This window comes from Neovison vison, chromosome 6 (assembly GCF_020171115.1).
Source record: "Neovison vison isolate M4711 chromosome 6, ASM_NN_V1, whole genome shotgun sequence".
Classification (NCBI taxonomy): domain Eukaryota; kingdom Metazoa; phylum Chordata; class Mammalia; order Carnivora; family Mustelidae; genus Neogale; species Neogale vison.
The window spans coordinates 108803731-108820150 of NC_058096.1; the positions used below are offsets into that span (position 1 = coordinate 108803731).

General features: G+C 45.2%; 1 protein-coding gene across 1 annotated transcript in view; it reads right to left on the bottom strand.

Annotated features, from left to right (window-relative positions):
• The window catches only part of ETV5 (ETS variant transcription factor 5), a 56439-nt gene extending 40400 nt beyond the window's left edge, over nt 1-16039 (bottom strand). Inside the window, exons 1-5 of the mRNA XM_044251943.1 lie at nt 15952-16039; nt 12534-12652; nt 12315-12402; nt 12135-12182; nt 11991-12041 (exon numbers count right to left, since the gene is read on the bottom strand). Of these exons, the coding sequence (XP_044107878.1) occupies nt 11991-12041; nt 12135-12182; nt 12315-12402; nt 12534-12578 (232 nt within the window). The 5' untranslated portion in view covers nt 12579-12652; nt 15952-16039. The remainder of the gene's footprint in view (nt 1-11990; nt 12042-12134; nt 12183-12314; nt 12403-12533; nt 12653-15951) is intronic.
• Nucleotides 16040-16420: the final 381 nt, after the last annotated feature.

Genomic DNA, 16420 nt, shown 5'->3' on the forward strand with positions numbered 1-16420 from the left:
CAAGAGTTAGAAATTAAAGGGAAGGAAAAGGAGCTTAGAAAAGCACTGGCCCAACTCTGAAAATGTATAAATAGCATTAGTGAAAAGTGGTATCTGAAATATCTCTAAGTGGCCACCTGCAAAGGCAGTAGAATTCCTCCCAGGATACAGGAATGAGAGTTATTGATAGAATTTCTCCCACCTGGGTTTTAAATTAGACAACGGAATTGATACCATGAAGCAGTTGAAACCCTGAAGCCATGCTCTGGAAGCCTCTTCCATTTTCTGTTTACCTTGGATAACCCTAAATCTTTGCTATGGTCTGGAGCTCACGGCGACATGGGTTTAGGCTAGGCCATCCACATTTACTGAACTCGCAGAAACTTGCCTTCTCTGGGGAGATGCTGGCTGTATCTAGGACTGCCATTGGAGCAATGACAAGGTGCCGCAATGCTCACACTGGCTGGGGAAAGTAAAGAGTTTCTAAATTTTGTCTTGTATCGGGCCAGTGTTAGGACATTGTATACCCTTACTGCTCCCTGTAATGTGGAATAGATACAAGACAGATACGACAATGGAGAAATCCAACTTCAAAGATGCCAGAGCACATCTGTAGTTAGAGCTCGAGGGGGCCCCCGGTGGAAACTTCTGGTAGTCGGCCCCTGCCCCCTCCAACAAAGCCCTTCTGACAAGGGTAAAAGCAGAAAAAGAGAAAAACCAGTTACAAAACAACTGACATTTCTCTGTGACTGACCTGACAAGGGGTTATACTTTACAGGAAAGGGCTTTATTGGGAGTTCTCTTAGACTGCTAGGATCATATTATTTGAACTATAATGTTTGTATCATCTAGTGACTTCATGTCATGGGGACAGGAATGGGATGGTTTGAAGGTTTGCCTCTGCTAGGCTCAGCTCAATGATGACAACATCCCACAAACAATTTCCTCCCTCCCCTTCCCCCTCTTCCACGGTCTCCTCCAGCAAAGGCAGCAGCTGGCGGGCAGAACCAGCACATGGTATCCCAGAATCAAATCACCAGCTGAAATACTGTTGGTCAAAAGATGAAAAACTCAATTTTGCCCATGAACATCAGTTTGGGAGGTCATTGTGTAATACACAACTGTAACCCAAGAGGTGGGCTAGTACCACACAAGCTGACCACTCAGAATATGGGGGAAGGGGGAGTACCTCTGCCTCCAGGGGGGCTCAAGGCTTTCCCTACCTCTTTACTCCCCCTCCAGAGAGGAGAAAATGTGATCCAAGTGAAGGATGACATTCAGGCTCTAAAGGAGAGAGGGGGTGGGGCTGGGGGAACAGCTTTTGCTAGGACAAGCAAAAGTGGTCCTCAAGGCTATTTGCCTCTTCTGTCATGAGGGGCTAGAAGCTGTTGCCCACCTCCAAAGGCTGCACGGGCCCTGGGGAGAGCTCAGGGTAATAACATGCCTATTGTAGGCCTTAGAAGCAAGAGTCCTCACGGGCTGTCCAGTAGCAAGTCTGCCAGGGTAAAAAAGTTGGCAGGTCCTGTCTTTTCTGTCTTTTTTCATCAAGTAGGAGGAGAGTTTCTAAATAGAATTTGGGATATTGACCTTACCCTTTCTTTAAACTCCATCAGTACTAACAATAATGACACAGATGATGTTTGAAGGGTTCTATTCTAAGTCCGCCTAAAAGAGAAGGAACGAGATTCTTTGTATGAATCCTCCTTAAAAGAAGTGGTCATGTTGGTAAAAGGAGCCCACTTTGGACAGAAGTACTGAATCAGAGATGTCCTGACTCACGGATGGGGAAGTGTGGGGAAGAACAAGGGTCTATCCCAGAACAGCTCCTTCTTGTTCTCAGCACAGAATCGCAAATCTTTCAAGTAGTGATTTCCAAATAGAAAACCTCTGTTATCAAATCGGGAAGATAATTTAATGCCAATGGTAGCAGAGAGGCGGGGTTTTTTTTGTTTTGTTTTTTTTTTTGACCCAGATAAACTAGTCTCAGATTTACTTCAAGTTCACACTCTCCACACCTCAGTATTATTTTTGAAATGGCTTGGATCTGTGCAGTTTCTTTTCTTCAAAGACTCATTTATCCTAATAACTTAGGATTATTACTTTAGAATTTGAAAGTGGAAACCTAGAGGCTTTGATTAGAAGAGGTAGAAATTAAACAGAGGAAAGCTTCGAAAAGTTACCAGCCCCATGTTGACTGAGTTAGGGCTTGTGTATTAACTGAGATGGGGTTCTTCCACCAAAATATTTTGTACAGAACGAATATATCTAATTGCATCAGTGTGTCATATCCCCAAATTTGTGGGCCACTGGCGAAACCAGAGCGTTGGACAGTGAAGGAAAAGGGTTGTGCAAGTACAGAGAGCTGATTCAGAGGAGAGTCAAGATAAAAATAAGTGGTCTTTCTGGCTTTGAAAGAACCACCCCATGTTGACTACCCCCAGGTGGGTCTTTTTAGACCCACAGCCCAGAAAGCAGGTTTCTACCTGGGGCGTTTGGTTACTTTCAAGCTGAAGAGACTAGGAGGATGAAACGGTGACTGACTGGCCTGCTTACCCCAAAAGGACAATCTGAGCATTATCCATAGTAATTCCTTTCCTGGGGCAGCTGCTCCAAGAATTTAGAACTTTCACCAATATGATAGATAACCATTTGTTTGATTTCTACTCGTGAGAAACAGGTCTATAAAGAGAGCCTCTGCGGTAGAGAGGACAGGATGGCTTCCTTTCCTGTGGGCCTTACGTCAACCACAGATTATACTGTGAAGGGCTGCTCACGGTGGGAACACACTGTCAAGAAAAGAGGAAACAGGGCGTTTTTCCTGAATGGGGAAAAAAATGCAAAACTAAACCTTAACACCGTTCCTATAATTTATTCCCAATTTATGTGATTTCATCTGAACTAGCATTAAAGAAAAGTGTTAATGATACTTGAAACAGGACTTAAGCACTGTGGAAAATTTTATCTTTGAACTTAAAATCTGACGGGAGAAAAATCCAAACTCTAGAGAAATTAGGGAAATCAGCTTCTCTGAGAGCCATTCCTCTATTTCTGGCCCTCCTTCTCCTAAAAGCAGAAACTCGGCAAATGTGTCAAGGGTGTCTACACCGTGACTTGTTCTCTAGCACACGCAGTCTGACTGGGAGACATAGCATGAGCTGCACAAAGTCTAAATGCAGCCTAGGAACACTTGGCTTGTATATGTATGTGCTTAAAGGAGGAATTAGAAAATGAGAACTAGTCCTACCTAGCTTTTCCCTATGCATCTCTAAAGTCATCCCAAGGACTCTCAGAACTCTGGTTTTGAGATCCTCTGTTTCTCTGAGCAGTCAGAAGCTGCTGCTGGGGGCTGCTGAAAGACGGGTTGGGAAGGGAATCTGACAAGAGAATGCGGTATGTATGCAAAATACTCACCAAGTACTGGCAGTGTGCAGAGCCCCGCGCTGGGACTGCAGCAGAGAGAAAGAAACAACATGGGAGTTCTCTGCTTTTCGAGAGATTGTTTCCTGTTTTAACAAGAATGTACATTGGGAAGCAGGGGCGAAGTTTAATATTTATCAAAATAGAAATGACATTAAAGCCCATTGCGGCTTTCTCCTCACTCCTCAAGAAATTCCAAGAGGGAAAAAAAGGAAAAGGGAGTTGAGGGGCAGAAATCTTCTGACGTGAGGACTCCCTGGGCATGGGCACAGGCACAGGGAAGCCATCACTAAGTTACTCCCCCATTAAGAGTCTGATTCGGACACTTGGGATAGACATTCCAGGATCTGGTTTTCACTGTGGGCAGGGCAGCCCCCATAGAAGACACATCCCTTCCTTGAATCTACCTTTCCTATGAGAAAAGTATAAAGGACCCTCATTATGTGCCCTTTCAGGGAGTCACAAAGCCTTTCCAGGCACTCAACTGAAAGTGTTTCTGGTAGCCGAAGTCATCCTCAGCCCCTCTGGAAAAGCACAAATGTCAGCATCCTCTTACAGGGCTGCTCTCTAAGGTCACCTCCTGAGAGGCTTCAAACCCTCTCACAAAAGAACAATCTGCCCAGGCCTGTTCTTTTTTTTTTAATAAGGAAAGGAAGACATTCTTGCAGGCCCAATTGATAGCAAAGGCAATATTTCAAGGGGGAAAAAAACACCTTCTAGTGAAACACAAATGCAAAGAGCCTCATTTCAGGTGTGAGGATAAGGAGGAGGCACTCGGAAGAGCTCTTTAAGACCCACCGAGGAAGCTGCACTGAATCAGTATTAAGTTTTGTTTTGCTTTTTTAACGGATTGTCCTTTTCATGTTTATCCCATGGCCCTGGTCTAGCCCACGCAGCCCTCTGGGGGTGCTCTGTGAGCTGTTGGCCAAGAGGGTGGACGGTGTCTCGAGGGGATGTGGCTGAGGACATCTAGAGTCCCCCTAGAACCTGGCCTCATGTGGGGTGAGGCGGCCGCTCCGGTTTTGGGATTGCTCAGAGGCAGGGTTCTTTCTGGTACTTCCTGGGATGTTCACTGGAGGGGGCCAGGCATCTGATGCGTGCTGGAGTGCTGGAGAAGGGTCACAGCCAGAGCAAGGCTCCCCTGTAGCTCAGTAAGTCTGGGAAGTATCATTTTAAAATGACATGTATCCGACCACAGTGGGAAATTAAACAGGACAGAGAAGACCAAGGAGTAGGGAAATTACAGCTTTGTCATTGCCGAGTCAAAATGAATGCCTCGCCAAGAGATCCGGGCGCTGCAGAGAACACCCAATCCCCAGGCCCACAGTCAAGCCTGGATTGAGTGGCAAAGAGCAGACAGGAACCTTCACTGAGAATGAGAGCTCTAGCCCCACCACAAGCAAGCGGGAGATAAAAGGCTAATATCCTCAGATCAAGTCTCAACACCCCTCTATCCAGGAAAGCTACACCACCCTCTTCTGTTAGCAGCCCCTTCAGACAGCTCAAGTTAAAACGGGAGAAAAAGAGAGGGGACTGGCCTTCGTGGTCAGGCACGGCTCTGCCTCTGAAGCCCAGACCATCCATCCGGCAGTTGCAGGGTTAAAGCCAGCACTTAAAAGAAAACTGGAACCCCATTAAGCCCAGGCTCATTAAGCCCAGGCTCGGAGAACTGGGAGCAGCAGGGAAGCCAAAGGAAACTAATTTTGGAGGTTCTCCAAGCTGCCAATCACAAGCATATTTCTAACAGTCCCAGTGTTGTTTGAGTTGCTTGTTTTTCCACAGGCTGCACAATAGGGTCTGGTTATTCATTGAAAAAGTCTGCAAGGGAGCCCCGCCCTCCATTCACAACCAATTTGGAATGCTCCATTCAGGCAAGAGGGGGACTAGGCAGCTCAGCTCGCTGGGGCGGACGGAGCAGAGCCCAGCTGTCGCCGCAGGGACGCTTGCTCGCCCAGTGCGCTGTGTTTATGTAAGAAATTCAGACACTGCAGGCGCCTGCCTGCTCTGCTCCCTCCCTGAGATTCAGAAGGCCAAGACCCTGGCTGAAATCTGCAAGGATGGGCAAGTCGGCTCCAAGTAAGGTCGGCAAGCGCCCGCCGGCAAAAGGGGGAAAGGCAAACTACCTTGCGTTGCCCTGTTCAGAATCCGACTGTAGCTACCAGCTGAGAAAAGACTTCACTGGTATTTCTCCTGCCCCCAGACAAGCTGGTTGGCATTAGAGGACAGCTCTCTATGGAAGTCAGCCTTAGCAGACTCCTTGCTTTTCCATTCACTGCCAGTAGCTACATGGGGAGCCACCTGGCATCCTCCTCAAGGGAGAGGGTCTCCAGAGACACTACTAGATACTCTGGCTGCAGAGGGGAGGAGGGTGCGAGTTACCTATTATGAACAGCTTCACAGTTCCTTTCCTGGCTTCACATCCGGCTTGAAAGGTTTATAATCCCCCCACCCCCCCCACCCCCGCCCATGCCCAAGAGACATCAAAAGGGAGAGCACGGATATCTTGGGGTTGGCGGGTGCAATCCACTCCAAGGACAACGCAAAGTACAAGGCTAAAAACTAGTTTGGTTTCTTAGAGATTTTTTCCCCCAAATCTTCAATAATTACCCTGAAGATCTGATGAAGCCAGTCTGACAGCCAGAGTTTATTTCAAGAAAAGCATCCTACTTTGTGAAAATCAAATCCACAAGATAAATTAGCTCTTGGGTTGTTTCCTTTTTTTTCAGAACATATTTGGCTATTTTCAAATACCTCCTCTCTACCTCTTCTCTTCGCCTTCCCAGCCCCCTCCCCCACACTAGTGAACTCGGAGGGCAACATGGGATGCATTTCTCTACAGCTTTTCTGACCTCAGAACCTCCATTCAATGCCTTGGCTGCTCTGCAGACCAGTGGCAAACTCCTGGTCTCTTAAGAGCTAGATCTTACTCTGCTCCCTGGAGTCTTTGCGCCCTGTCCTGCAATCTTCCCCCCCGAGGTTTCCTCATTCTGGGCAGCGGAGCCCCCCCTTTGTTTGCTTTGTGGGGGCTCTTCCCTTAAGAAGAGCTGCTACTCCCTTACCAAGCCTAAAGGAGTACTTACATTGTGGTTACACACACACACACACACACACACACACACACATATTCTCTCTCTCTCTCATTTGCGCCCACCCGTGTATACAATGGGGACCTAGTATTTTGCCCCTCCTCTAAGCCGAGCCTCTTAGAGGGCTGGGACAATGATAGAAACTGACGACCAAAGCCTCTGTTAAATGAGCTTGATGAGTTCACAAAATGAATTTTTAAAAAAGCAACCTAATCCGGTACTGGCAGCAGCAAGCCTGGCACTTGTCCAAGAGCTGGGAGCTGCAACATGACAAGACTCTGAGCTCCTTGGATTCCAAGTGGAGAAGCACTGTGTGCCAGGGCACAGATGGGGCCCAAGCTGCCTCAAGGGCAGCCGTGCGCCCGAGAGGGGGCTGTCAGCCTCTGAGGCTGGTTCTACTTTACCGCCATTAAAACTGAAGTCACATGTGGAGGCTACAGTCCCTTGGTAGAGAATCACACACCCCACCCAAGCCTACCACCACGAACAGTTCTCCTGAGACTGGAATAAAAACAATGATACCCCTAGATGGTAAAAATGGCAGATAATACAAATCTGCAGCTCTGTCGTGCCGCCCATATCTTAATCTTACAAAACTAAAAGAATGCTGAAAACAGGGTAGATGGTAATTTCTCGAAGGATACCAGGATTTTGTGAGCTCTGGCATTTACAAAAGTGATGTGCCTGGGGCAGACACACATGTAATTCCCCGTTCCAAGTTCTTGCCAAACACAAAGGACTGGAAAGGTTACTGGGTTTTATTAGAGGGCTAAGAGCAGAAAGACATCAAAGAGGAAGAGAAAAAGTCATTGTTTTTAATAAGCCTAACTGAATTAAAGTCAGAGAAAATAGATTTCGTGTGAACATATGGCTCTCTTAGATAAATGGGGACTCTAGGTCTTGGATCCTTAAGAGTCTGGTCTATGGATCTTAGAGGCTATCAAAACAGGAAGGATTTCCAGTGCTTAGCACCCTCTCTGTGGTAAGGTAGTGGGCTAGAACAAAGACTCTGAAAGATACACTGTAGCCTGGAGTCACATGGCCTCTTTCCTCCTCACCCCCCCACCCCCAACACTCCTGTCTTCTACCTTCAGAATTTCTGGCTCCCAAAAAGGACAAACTGATAGCTTTAAGTTCCCCACATTTCTCATTTTCCAAGTGCTTAAAGTGCCTACTGTTACTTTCTTAGCTTCCAAACAAAAAGACTTAGGGACCATCTTTTCAAATAGAAATGGTCTAAGACCACAGAGCAAGTAAACTTAAGAGTTTTGCTCCAAAGTGGGCCCCAAATGATGTGCATTCACTCTCCAAAAGAAGGCTCTGTCTCTACTCGATCAACTTCACATGTAGTTAAAAAAAAAAAAAAAAAAAAAAAGTCCAGTTGAATAATTTCATATTAAAACAGGATTAAGATCAATGCGTTTTAGGCTCAAGGGCTGCCTTTTTCCCGAGCCACCTATTACAATGTATTTATGAGAAGTCGATTTTATCAGTTAATTAGCCAGTCCTTAGGAAATTACTAGTACTTCCTCTGATCGGTCCATTCTTTTTGAAACACAGATCTAAAAAAGAACACTTCAAGGGGAAAATGAGGTCATTTGGATTTTCAAACAGTTCTCTAAATTATATTTGCTATGGAGGACATGGTTTTAAAATGAGATTTTTATCATGCCTTTTCCCCACTATAAAATATTTTTGTTATTCAAGATGCTGACAGGTAAACATTCACAATATTACAATTCAAACAAATGAGTGTAATTAAAAGAAAATTAGAACTGAAATCTGCATTTAAAAAATACTATTGATATATCCTAAAATCTAGTAATACCTTTAAGTGCCAAGTCAGTCCAGAAAAATTAATGTAAGCTCCCCCTCCCCAAATCTAAGCACTTTGAGTTCCAATCTTATTCATGGTTTTGATTTATAGTTAATTCTATGAAAATGTACAGTAAAAACATATACACAGCTAACCACTGACCCAGAGTCCAGGTATGCAGCTCTGTGTTAACACACATATTTAGCTATACACACATTTATATGGATATATATATACACAAACTTATTTATATTATATAGGATGTATACAGATAAGTTTTGTCTGTATGTACACTAGTGTGCCTTATAGGAAAGATGTCAGTTTTAGAATTTTTCTGTTTTATAGATCTCTTCCAAATCCTAGATGGAAAAACTCAAAGCACCAAGATATTTAGTAAGTTTTTCAGGATCACAGAATGAAGAGAACTGAGGTGTCAAACTGGTTGGCCTCTGGTCTCCCTAAGTTTTTTCTGAGCGCTGGCTCTAGGTTTTTTGGAATCATTAGGGAGAGCCTGGACCACACCTGCATGTGCCGATACCCCCCAGCCCTGCAGCTCTGTGAGAGCTTTTGTAAGGATAAAATTTTATAATTTCTTTTTCTCATTTCACCTAACCCCTCCCCTTTGCCCCAACCTACCAGTCAGTCTCTCCAGTTATCTGGACCTTATATTATCCCTTCTGTAAAATGAAGGGGTTAGGAAGGCTATGTCTACAAGGGACCTGCAGCCCAAACAATCTAGGACTTCAAGGTTACTTCTCAGGATCAGGGGACAATGGGGGGCATCGGCAGAACCTCTATCGTCTATAGGTTGCACTTTCTGTTGCCTTGAATTTGATCTTTAAGAGTTTCCAGTTGGGGGGATACTTTGCTAATGTCTGTATTTGTGAGGTAAGGTGAAGTCTATGTAGCTAGAAGTAAGCTGAACATTTCTCTAAGACTTACAAGAACAATGGTTTCATTTATTCAAATCACACTTATGGATAGATGCCTCTGGGTAGGAACCCAAATCTGGAAAACTTACAAAACATAATCTCTTTAGAAGCTGAGCTCATAGCACTTACTGAAAAAAGTAAGCCATAATCTTCAAAACTGACATTCTAAAATAAAAATTACCACATTACTTAGTATTTCTTTTTCTCCCATACACACACATACACACACACACACACAGATTCTCTCTGCCTTTGCACCCTCCTACACACACACTCTCTCTCTCTGCCTTTGCACCCTCCCTCACACACACACACACACACACACACACAGGAAAATTAATCAAATCATCTTAAAAGGACCAAGTATAATCAGTGTGGCAGGCTACAGAAGAATATTTGTTACAAATGCTTTTGCTACTATAGGGAAAAGGTTTACTTTACTGGGCAAGTGCAGTTTGGTTTACAGTTCATTGATTGGCTGATTCAAATCAACTCATAAGGTTTTATTAAATTTGAATGAGTTTCTCCTCCTCCCCTAGAATAATCATGGGCTCTTCCAGAAGGTGACTGCAGTCAAAGCTGATCCTCAATCCAAGGCTGTGAGAGGTGCTCCCAGAAAAGTCTGCCCAGCACCCCCTCCATCTCCACTGTTAGTCACAACCGCAGTCAAACCAGTCACAAACAACAGGAAAGGCGAACAGCTCAAGAACATCCCACCCCAACCTTGTACTCTTACTTAACTTCTAAGGCAAGCTGATCTGCTTGAAGCCCTCCTTCTTAAAGCTCCATCTCCCGAAATAAGAGTCAGAGAAGGGGAGAGAATGATTAAAACACTTTTTGAGGCTACTCAACTGTCTGTTTCATCCTTAAAGGAGAGAAAAGCTCAACCTTAAGAAGTTAAGGCAAAAAGCAAACAAAAGTAAAAAACACATCCCACTTGGTAAGCAGAAACCTCTCAAAGCATCTCCATTTTAGGTAGGTATGGCAATTTAATTGAAGAATTTAGCACATTCTATTGGCTGAGTGGGAATTATTTCTAAGGAGCCAAAACACATTTATTGATTCCTTCACTTTAGCCTATTCCTGCAGATAAACATCTCTCATCTCAAATATAAATCTTGTTTACTGACATCTTTCTCTAAAGAGCATACCTTTGCTTCAGCACATGAAATCAATTTGAATGCAGTCATCTCAACACCCTCTTAACTCTTTGGGTTACAGAGAAACAAACAAAAGTGTCATAAAAGCATTTCAAAGAACTTCTGCCAAGAAAGCCACCTCCCAAGCAGACTGCAGTTTATGCTGCTCTGAGCAGGAACGGGAAAGGCTGGGCCGAATTGTCAACACAGAACAAAGTGGGATTACAAATCCTGTCTTTTATCTTGCAACACACACACGGACACACACACACGCACACGCACATACACAATATTTGGGTTATCTTTATTTAGCCTTTTAGTGGCAACCCTCCCAAACACTTGAAAGCAATCAAAGGGCAATAATTAACATGCATGCCCCTTCCTATAGTAAAACTATAGCGAGCTCTGACATGGCTAAGGTAAGTACGCATCTGTGGGCTAGAGTTTACTCCCTTTTAAATTTCATGGCATTGTGCCTTGAACAGGGTGCATTAGAGAATGTTTAGCTGGTACCTCTGGTCTTTTATCTAATAATTTCGAATAGCCAGCTTTTACTTAGATACAAAGAACCACCTCTCTCCCGTGGCATTCACACACATATACACACATAAACACACACACACACACTAAAACAAAGCAGGGAAGAATTTGTTGGTACAAAATGAGAAATCGAATCCTTGCCTGGCTCAGGTGCTTGCTATTATAAACTATGACTAAGAGACATGAATTTCTCTATGATGCAACCCTCAAGAGAGGCAGCATTTTCTCCAGGCCTCTCTTTAAACCTGCTCACTCGCCAGTGACTAATGCTCTCTAGAGCTGCCCTGTGCTGCTCACATTTCATCAGCTGGCTTTGTCCTTGATAGCTCTGCCTGGACCATAAAAGCTCCCAGACCTGTTGAGGACAGCCTGGAAAGATCAGCACAAAGCTAACCATGCCCTTGCCAGCACCGAGAGCCATCTTTTGAGCTTCCCACTGCGTTTATTAACACAATGATAGGGGCCCTTCACGAACATTCGAAGAGTAAGTTTAGACTCCTCTCTGAAAGATAAGTCCTGAACTACACGAGAAATAAGAGTCAATCAGGTCACACCGTGACCACCCTGTGTCAACTTAGAAGTAGAAACAAAATTGACAACATGTTGGGTGAGGTCACAATTAACTGGAATCTTCCATTAACTATTTTCTGCACCTTTAAAAGAGAAAAAAATGTCAGACTCATGATCTGCATGGAGGAATTAATTTATAAAACAAACAAACAAAAAAAACACCATAAGATAATGTCTGGCTAATGGATGTTAAGTCCAACATCTTATTTATATGATATCAGTTGATTGATAATTCTGAGCTTGAAGGCTTGCAATATTCTTAGGCAAAAAGAAATTTAGGTGAAATTATGTTCAGTAAATCTTACCTGCAAAGAAATAAAAGCATTTTAGAAATAACTCCAATAAGGAATGAAACAAAAGTTTTGGGGGTTAACTCTGAATTATTAAAAGAAACTAAATGCATCCCACTGTCCAAATATGCTGGCAATGGCTGAAAAGAGTCTTCCAGACATGGATGTTCCAAGACCAAACGTTTTCGGAACAAACGTGCCACCCCCAGAAAGGTACTTACAGTTATCAGACTGGAAATCTGGGACAAACTGTTCATCATCAGGAACTTGTGCTGGAAAAGAGATTTTTATTTTAGACCTTTAAGTTTGATTACAAAGCACAGCGAAATGTTTTATATGGAAAATCGGACAGCCAAGAAACTTGCCTTCAGCTAACCAAGCCTCTTGAAGTTGACTGAGATCCTGAAACAACTCTGGAATTGAAAACAGAAGACACCAGAATGAGAACTCCTGTGCTGGGGAGAACAGGGAGGGTGAGTCTACATGTGGCTCTCACAGGGGACCATTTGAAGAAGCCACAGACCAAAGGGAAAAAGCTTCACTACCTTCAGAATCATGGGCCAGATCCGTGTCCAAAAACTTCCTCTTTCTGTCAATCACAGGCCGTCCTCTACATTCCTCTGATCGAGATTTCTGAAAGAGGCCAAGACACGGTGAAGGCTCAAGGGTAATAAATGGGTCAGAGGGGATTGTGCTACTAAACCAATGAGAAGACTCATATTCGAAGAGAGAGAACAAAACAAACCAAAGCCACATCAACTTACCCCTGGGACCATAAAAGGGACTTGTTGATCATAAAACCCATCCATGGTGTTTCCAGTGCCTCGAATATCACTTTGAAAGGTTTCAGCATTGAGTACTTTCTGGGGGGAAAGGGGTCCTCCTGTAATAGGAATTTGGGAGATTTTAACCGAGAGAGGGAAAAGGAGAAATGAAGTAATTTTTACTGCTCTTTTTGTAGGGCCTGTGCAAAATCACTACCTTTCTCTGAAGTACTTAAAGCCCAGTCAGGGTGTAAGATTTACAGACTAAAGGTGTGCCTGATTAAGGGCATCATAAGTTCACAGTGTACTTAGTGTCAATCCATTTACCTAGTTGTCCTTCCCCCTCTCTCTAATCATTAACATCATAAGTTTGTTACTGTCTGTTCCCTATAAAAACCAAAACCAAAACTTGTTCTTGTCATTATAAAAGGGTGATTTCAAGTTTCTCTCCAATAGAAGATTCTCCAGGGCATTTATAATGTTAGGTCTTTTTTTTTTTTTTTTAAGAGATAATTTAATTTTTGACAGTACAGTGACAGGAAGTAGAAAAATGGGTTTAAGCCTTCCAAATTATTGGCAATTAAAAATTTGACATACATAGTGTTTCTAAAAGTAGTTTGTAGGTCAGTGATAAGATACCATATATAGTTCCAGGCATATATTGATCAGAGATATACTAATCTTCACACAACACTCTTTTAAATCCTAATTCTTCTGTTCAAACAGATCTAGTGTCTGTAATGTCACAAATATTCCTATGGCAACTTACAGAGATTATCTGTGATATCACCAACTTCTAAAATAAATAAAATAGCCATGAAAAGTAATGAATCAAGGAAACTAAATTCCAACACACAGATTTTAAATATATCTCTACCAGAGATCTTAAAAAAGCATTAAAAGCAAAAGATCCATATACAGAAAATTCAGTTTGTTTCTTAGAGTGAAGTCAATTTTCCCCAAACTTGCAAAAAAATATTAAAACTTATTTCAGCACTGTCAAGTCTTGGGCCTGGGAAGACAGGTTGAAGGTCAAAATGGAAAGGAGGGAAAGTTTTCTTTTTTCTTTTCCTTTTTTTTTTTTTTTAAGATTTTATTTATGTATTTGACCAACAGAGATCACAAGTAGGTAGAGTGGCAGGCAGAGAGAGAGGAGGAAGCAGGCTCCCTGCTGAGCAGAGAGCCAATCTCAGGTCCATCCCAGGACCCTGAGATCATGACCTGAGCCAAAGGCAGAGGCTTAACCCACTGAGCCACCTAGGCGCCCCAGGAGGGAACATTTTCTAATTTCAGAAGAATAAATAACAATTTTAGGAAGGTACCACCTTTGTTTCATTCTCCAAATAGAAATGCGGTTAAATCAACAAAATGGAGAAAACAGTAATTTCATTTACGCAGCTCTAAACAAAGCAAAATGTTTGCAGATAATTCTTTTGTTTACCTTGTATACAAATTTTAAATAGGGAACTTTCTCTCAGTGGGCAATTCCACGCAACTTGTTTTTCTTAAGTGAGCAGGATACAAGAAAACCCTTCATGGTCCTCTCAGCACTCTGGCCCAACTACTCAGAAATTTTCAAAGTCAAAGAGAAAGAGGGAGAGGAGCAAAACTGTACACAGTCCATAATTTCCTAGAAAAACACTCCCGCTGGCATGCCTGCATGCCTTCCAAACAGCGCTAAACGTTCCGAATAAAGCGTCTTTCTCAAATGTCACTAACCCATACACAAAATCTGAGAAACGTCAGCAGTGAGTTGAGGGCCATGAAAATAAGTCCTCTGTAGACTTCAAAATCTGTCAGATTAAATCGTGACCTTAGAATTTATGTCAGTGTCTATAGGGGAAAAGGCACAACGGAGAAGAGATCGGAGGGGGACATATTTCCGAGTCTCACGATGAAATACGTTGCAAGATACTCCACCACGAAGAGCAATAATACCTTTTTTAAAAATGAAATAAAAGAAAGAAGCTGCCATAAGCGAACCAGGGAGGGGCATCGAGAATTTTTAAAGCAGCTCTCAGAGTTCCAGGGCTAGGAAAATCTTGTTCGAAGTATAATTTTTTGTAAAGCCTTAGGGGAGTTTAAACCACTTCCTTTGTGGTCCCCCCTTCCCAGTGCCCCCAGGAAAACTTTAACACGGCGCAGCGGCGAGATCGAGGCCCCTCCCCCGCGGCGCGCAGCGGGCCTGGTTTTATGAATGGAAGAGCGAGCCGCGGCCGCCACATCAGGTAAAGGCTGTAACTGGATCCCTCGCGCTGGGCCCCATTCACAAAACAAGACACACTTCCACCCAATTCCCAGCCTTCCCCATTCATGAAAACTCCTTTGGATGAGCCCCCGCCCCCACTTCCAACGCACGCCCAGCCTCCGACGCAGGCCCCTCTCTCCCAGCGATTTAGGAAGAAAGCTCAATGCTTCATTCACAAAAAGGGAAAGGGAAAAAAAAAAAAAAAGCCGCAGGGAGCAGCGAGCCAACGAAAGAAACCCGCTTCATTCATAAAGTCATCCACATTCATAAAATCGAGCCGCGGCGCCGGGCGCTACCAACCACCCGCAACGGCCCCCGGCCCCCGACCCCCAAACATCCAAACAGCTCTTCTTGGCACTCCTCCTCAACCAGGAGTTCGGTTCCCCCCAGAGGTCTCCTCTCCTCTGAAAATGCGGACAGATCCCTAATCCAGCGAGAGGCTCCAGCATCTCTCCATCCCCACCCCGCACCCGCTTTCCCCCCCACTATCCTCAGGCCGCTGCACTGATGCTCCCCGATTTCTCGAGAACCACGATGCAGCCTGACGCCCTCAGGCTGCTGGGGGTGGGAGTTGGGGGATTGAGTGTCCACTTTCCACAATCTGAAACTTGCAAGGCCTGCATAAGTTCCTGGCCAACCCTCAAACCCTCAGGCTGCACATGCCTGTGTCACTTAACCCTTCCTGGTACTTTGGGGGGCATCACCTCTCAAATATTCCCCTTCAAGCTGCTTCCCGCCCCCTCCTCCCCACCAGAAAAGCTTCGCCGGGCGTCTCTTCTCGCGAGCCTCCAAGTCTCCTCCGGGCTCTCAGACCTCCAGAGATTGTAAAGCCCCGCAACTCAGCGTCCCTCCCCCGCCCATCCCCACCCGAGAGCCCCAGCACCTCGCGCCCGGGCGCGCCTCCTCGCGACGTGCGGAAACCCGCTCTCCGAACGCTCCGGAACCGTTAGCCATCCCCACCCTACGCCTCCCAAGAACCGAACCGAAGCGAGTCACGCGAGGAGGGGGCAGCCCGCTCGGGGGTGGGGGTGGAGAGCTCAGTCCAGATAGAAAGTACACCCGGACTTTGAAGATTCTGAATCAGCCAGTGAATTCTCGCCAGCTGGGCCCTTCGGACCCGTTACTGGACACCCCCTTCGATGCCCCCCTGCGTCCTCGACGCCCCCTCACCTGAGGCAGCCGCTCTCCTCCCGTTGCAGCGGCCCCGGGGCGCAGGCGCGCTCACGCACGCGCGCACCGGGCCTGGGCGCCTGGGCGAATGGCTGGGCCGAACCGCTCCGGGGACGCTGAACCGCTCTGCGCACCAGCGGCTGGACTCTGCGCCGCAGCTGCCAACCAGGCTGGAGCGCTGGCCCGGCCCCCCGGGGCGTGCTGCTCCGCCTGCCGCCATTGGCCAGCAGTCCTAGCTCAGCCTGGTTCTCATTGGCCCGAGGCAGCTCCTCCGCCTGTCTATCACGTCTTGTTTACCCTGTCTGCGGGCAAATCCAGCCAAGCCGCCCCATCAACTACAGCCCCCATTGGTCAATAACGCGTCCCTCTCCGCCCCCTCAGGGGTCTGTTTTACATAATTTATGCACCGGGGGCCATTGGCCAATCAGCACAGGCTTGTTTATATAATGAATGTAAGGACGTTTTTCAT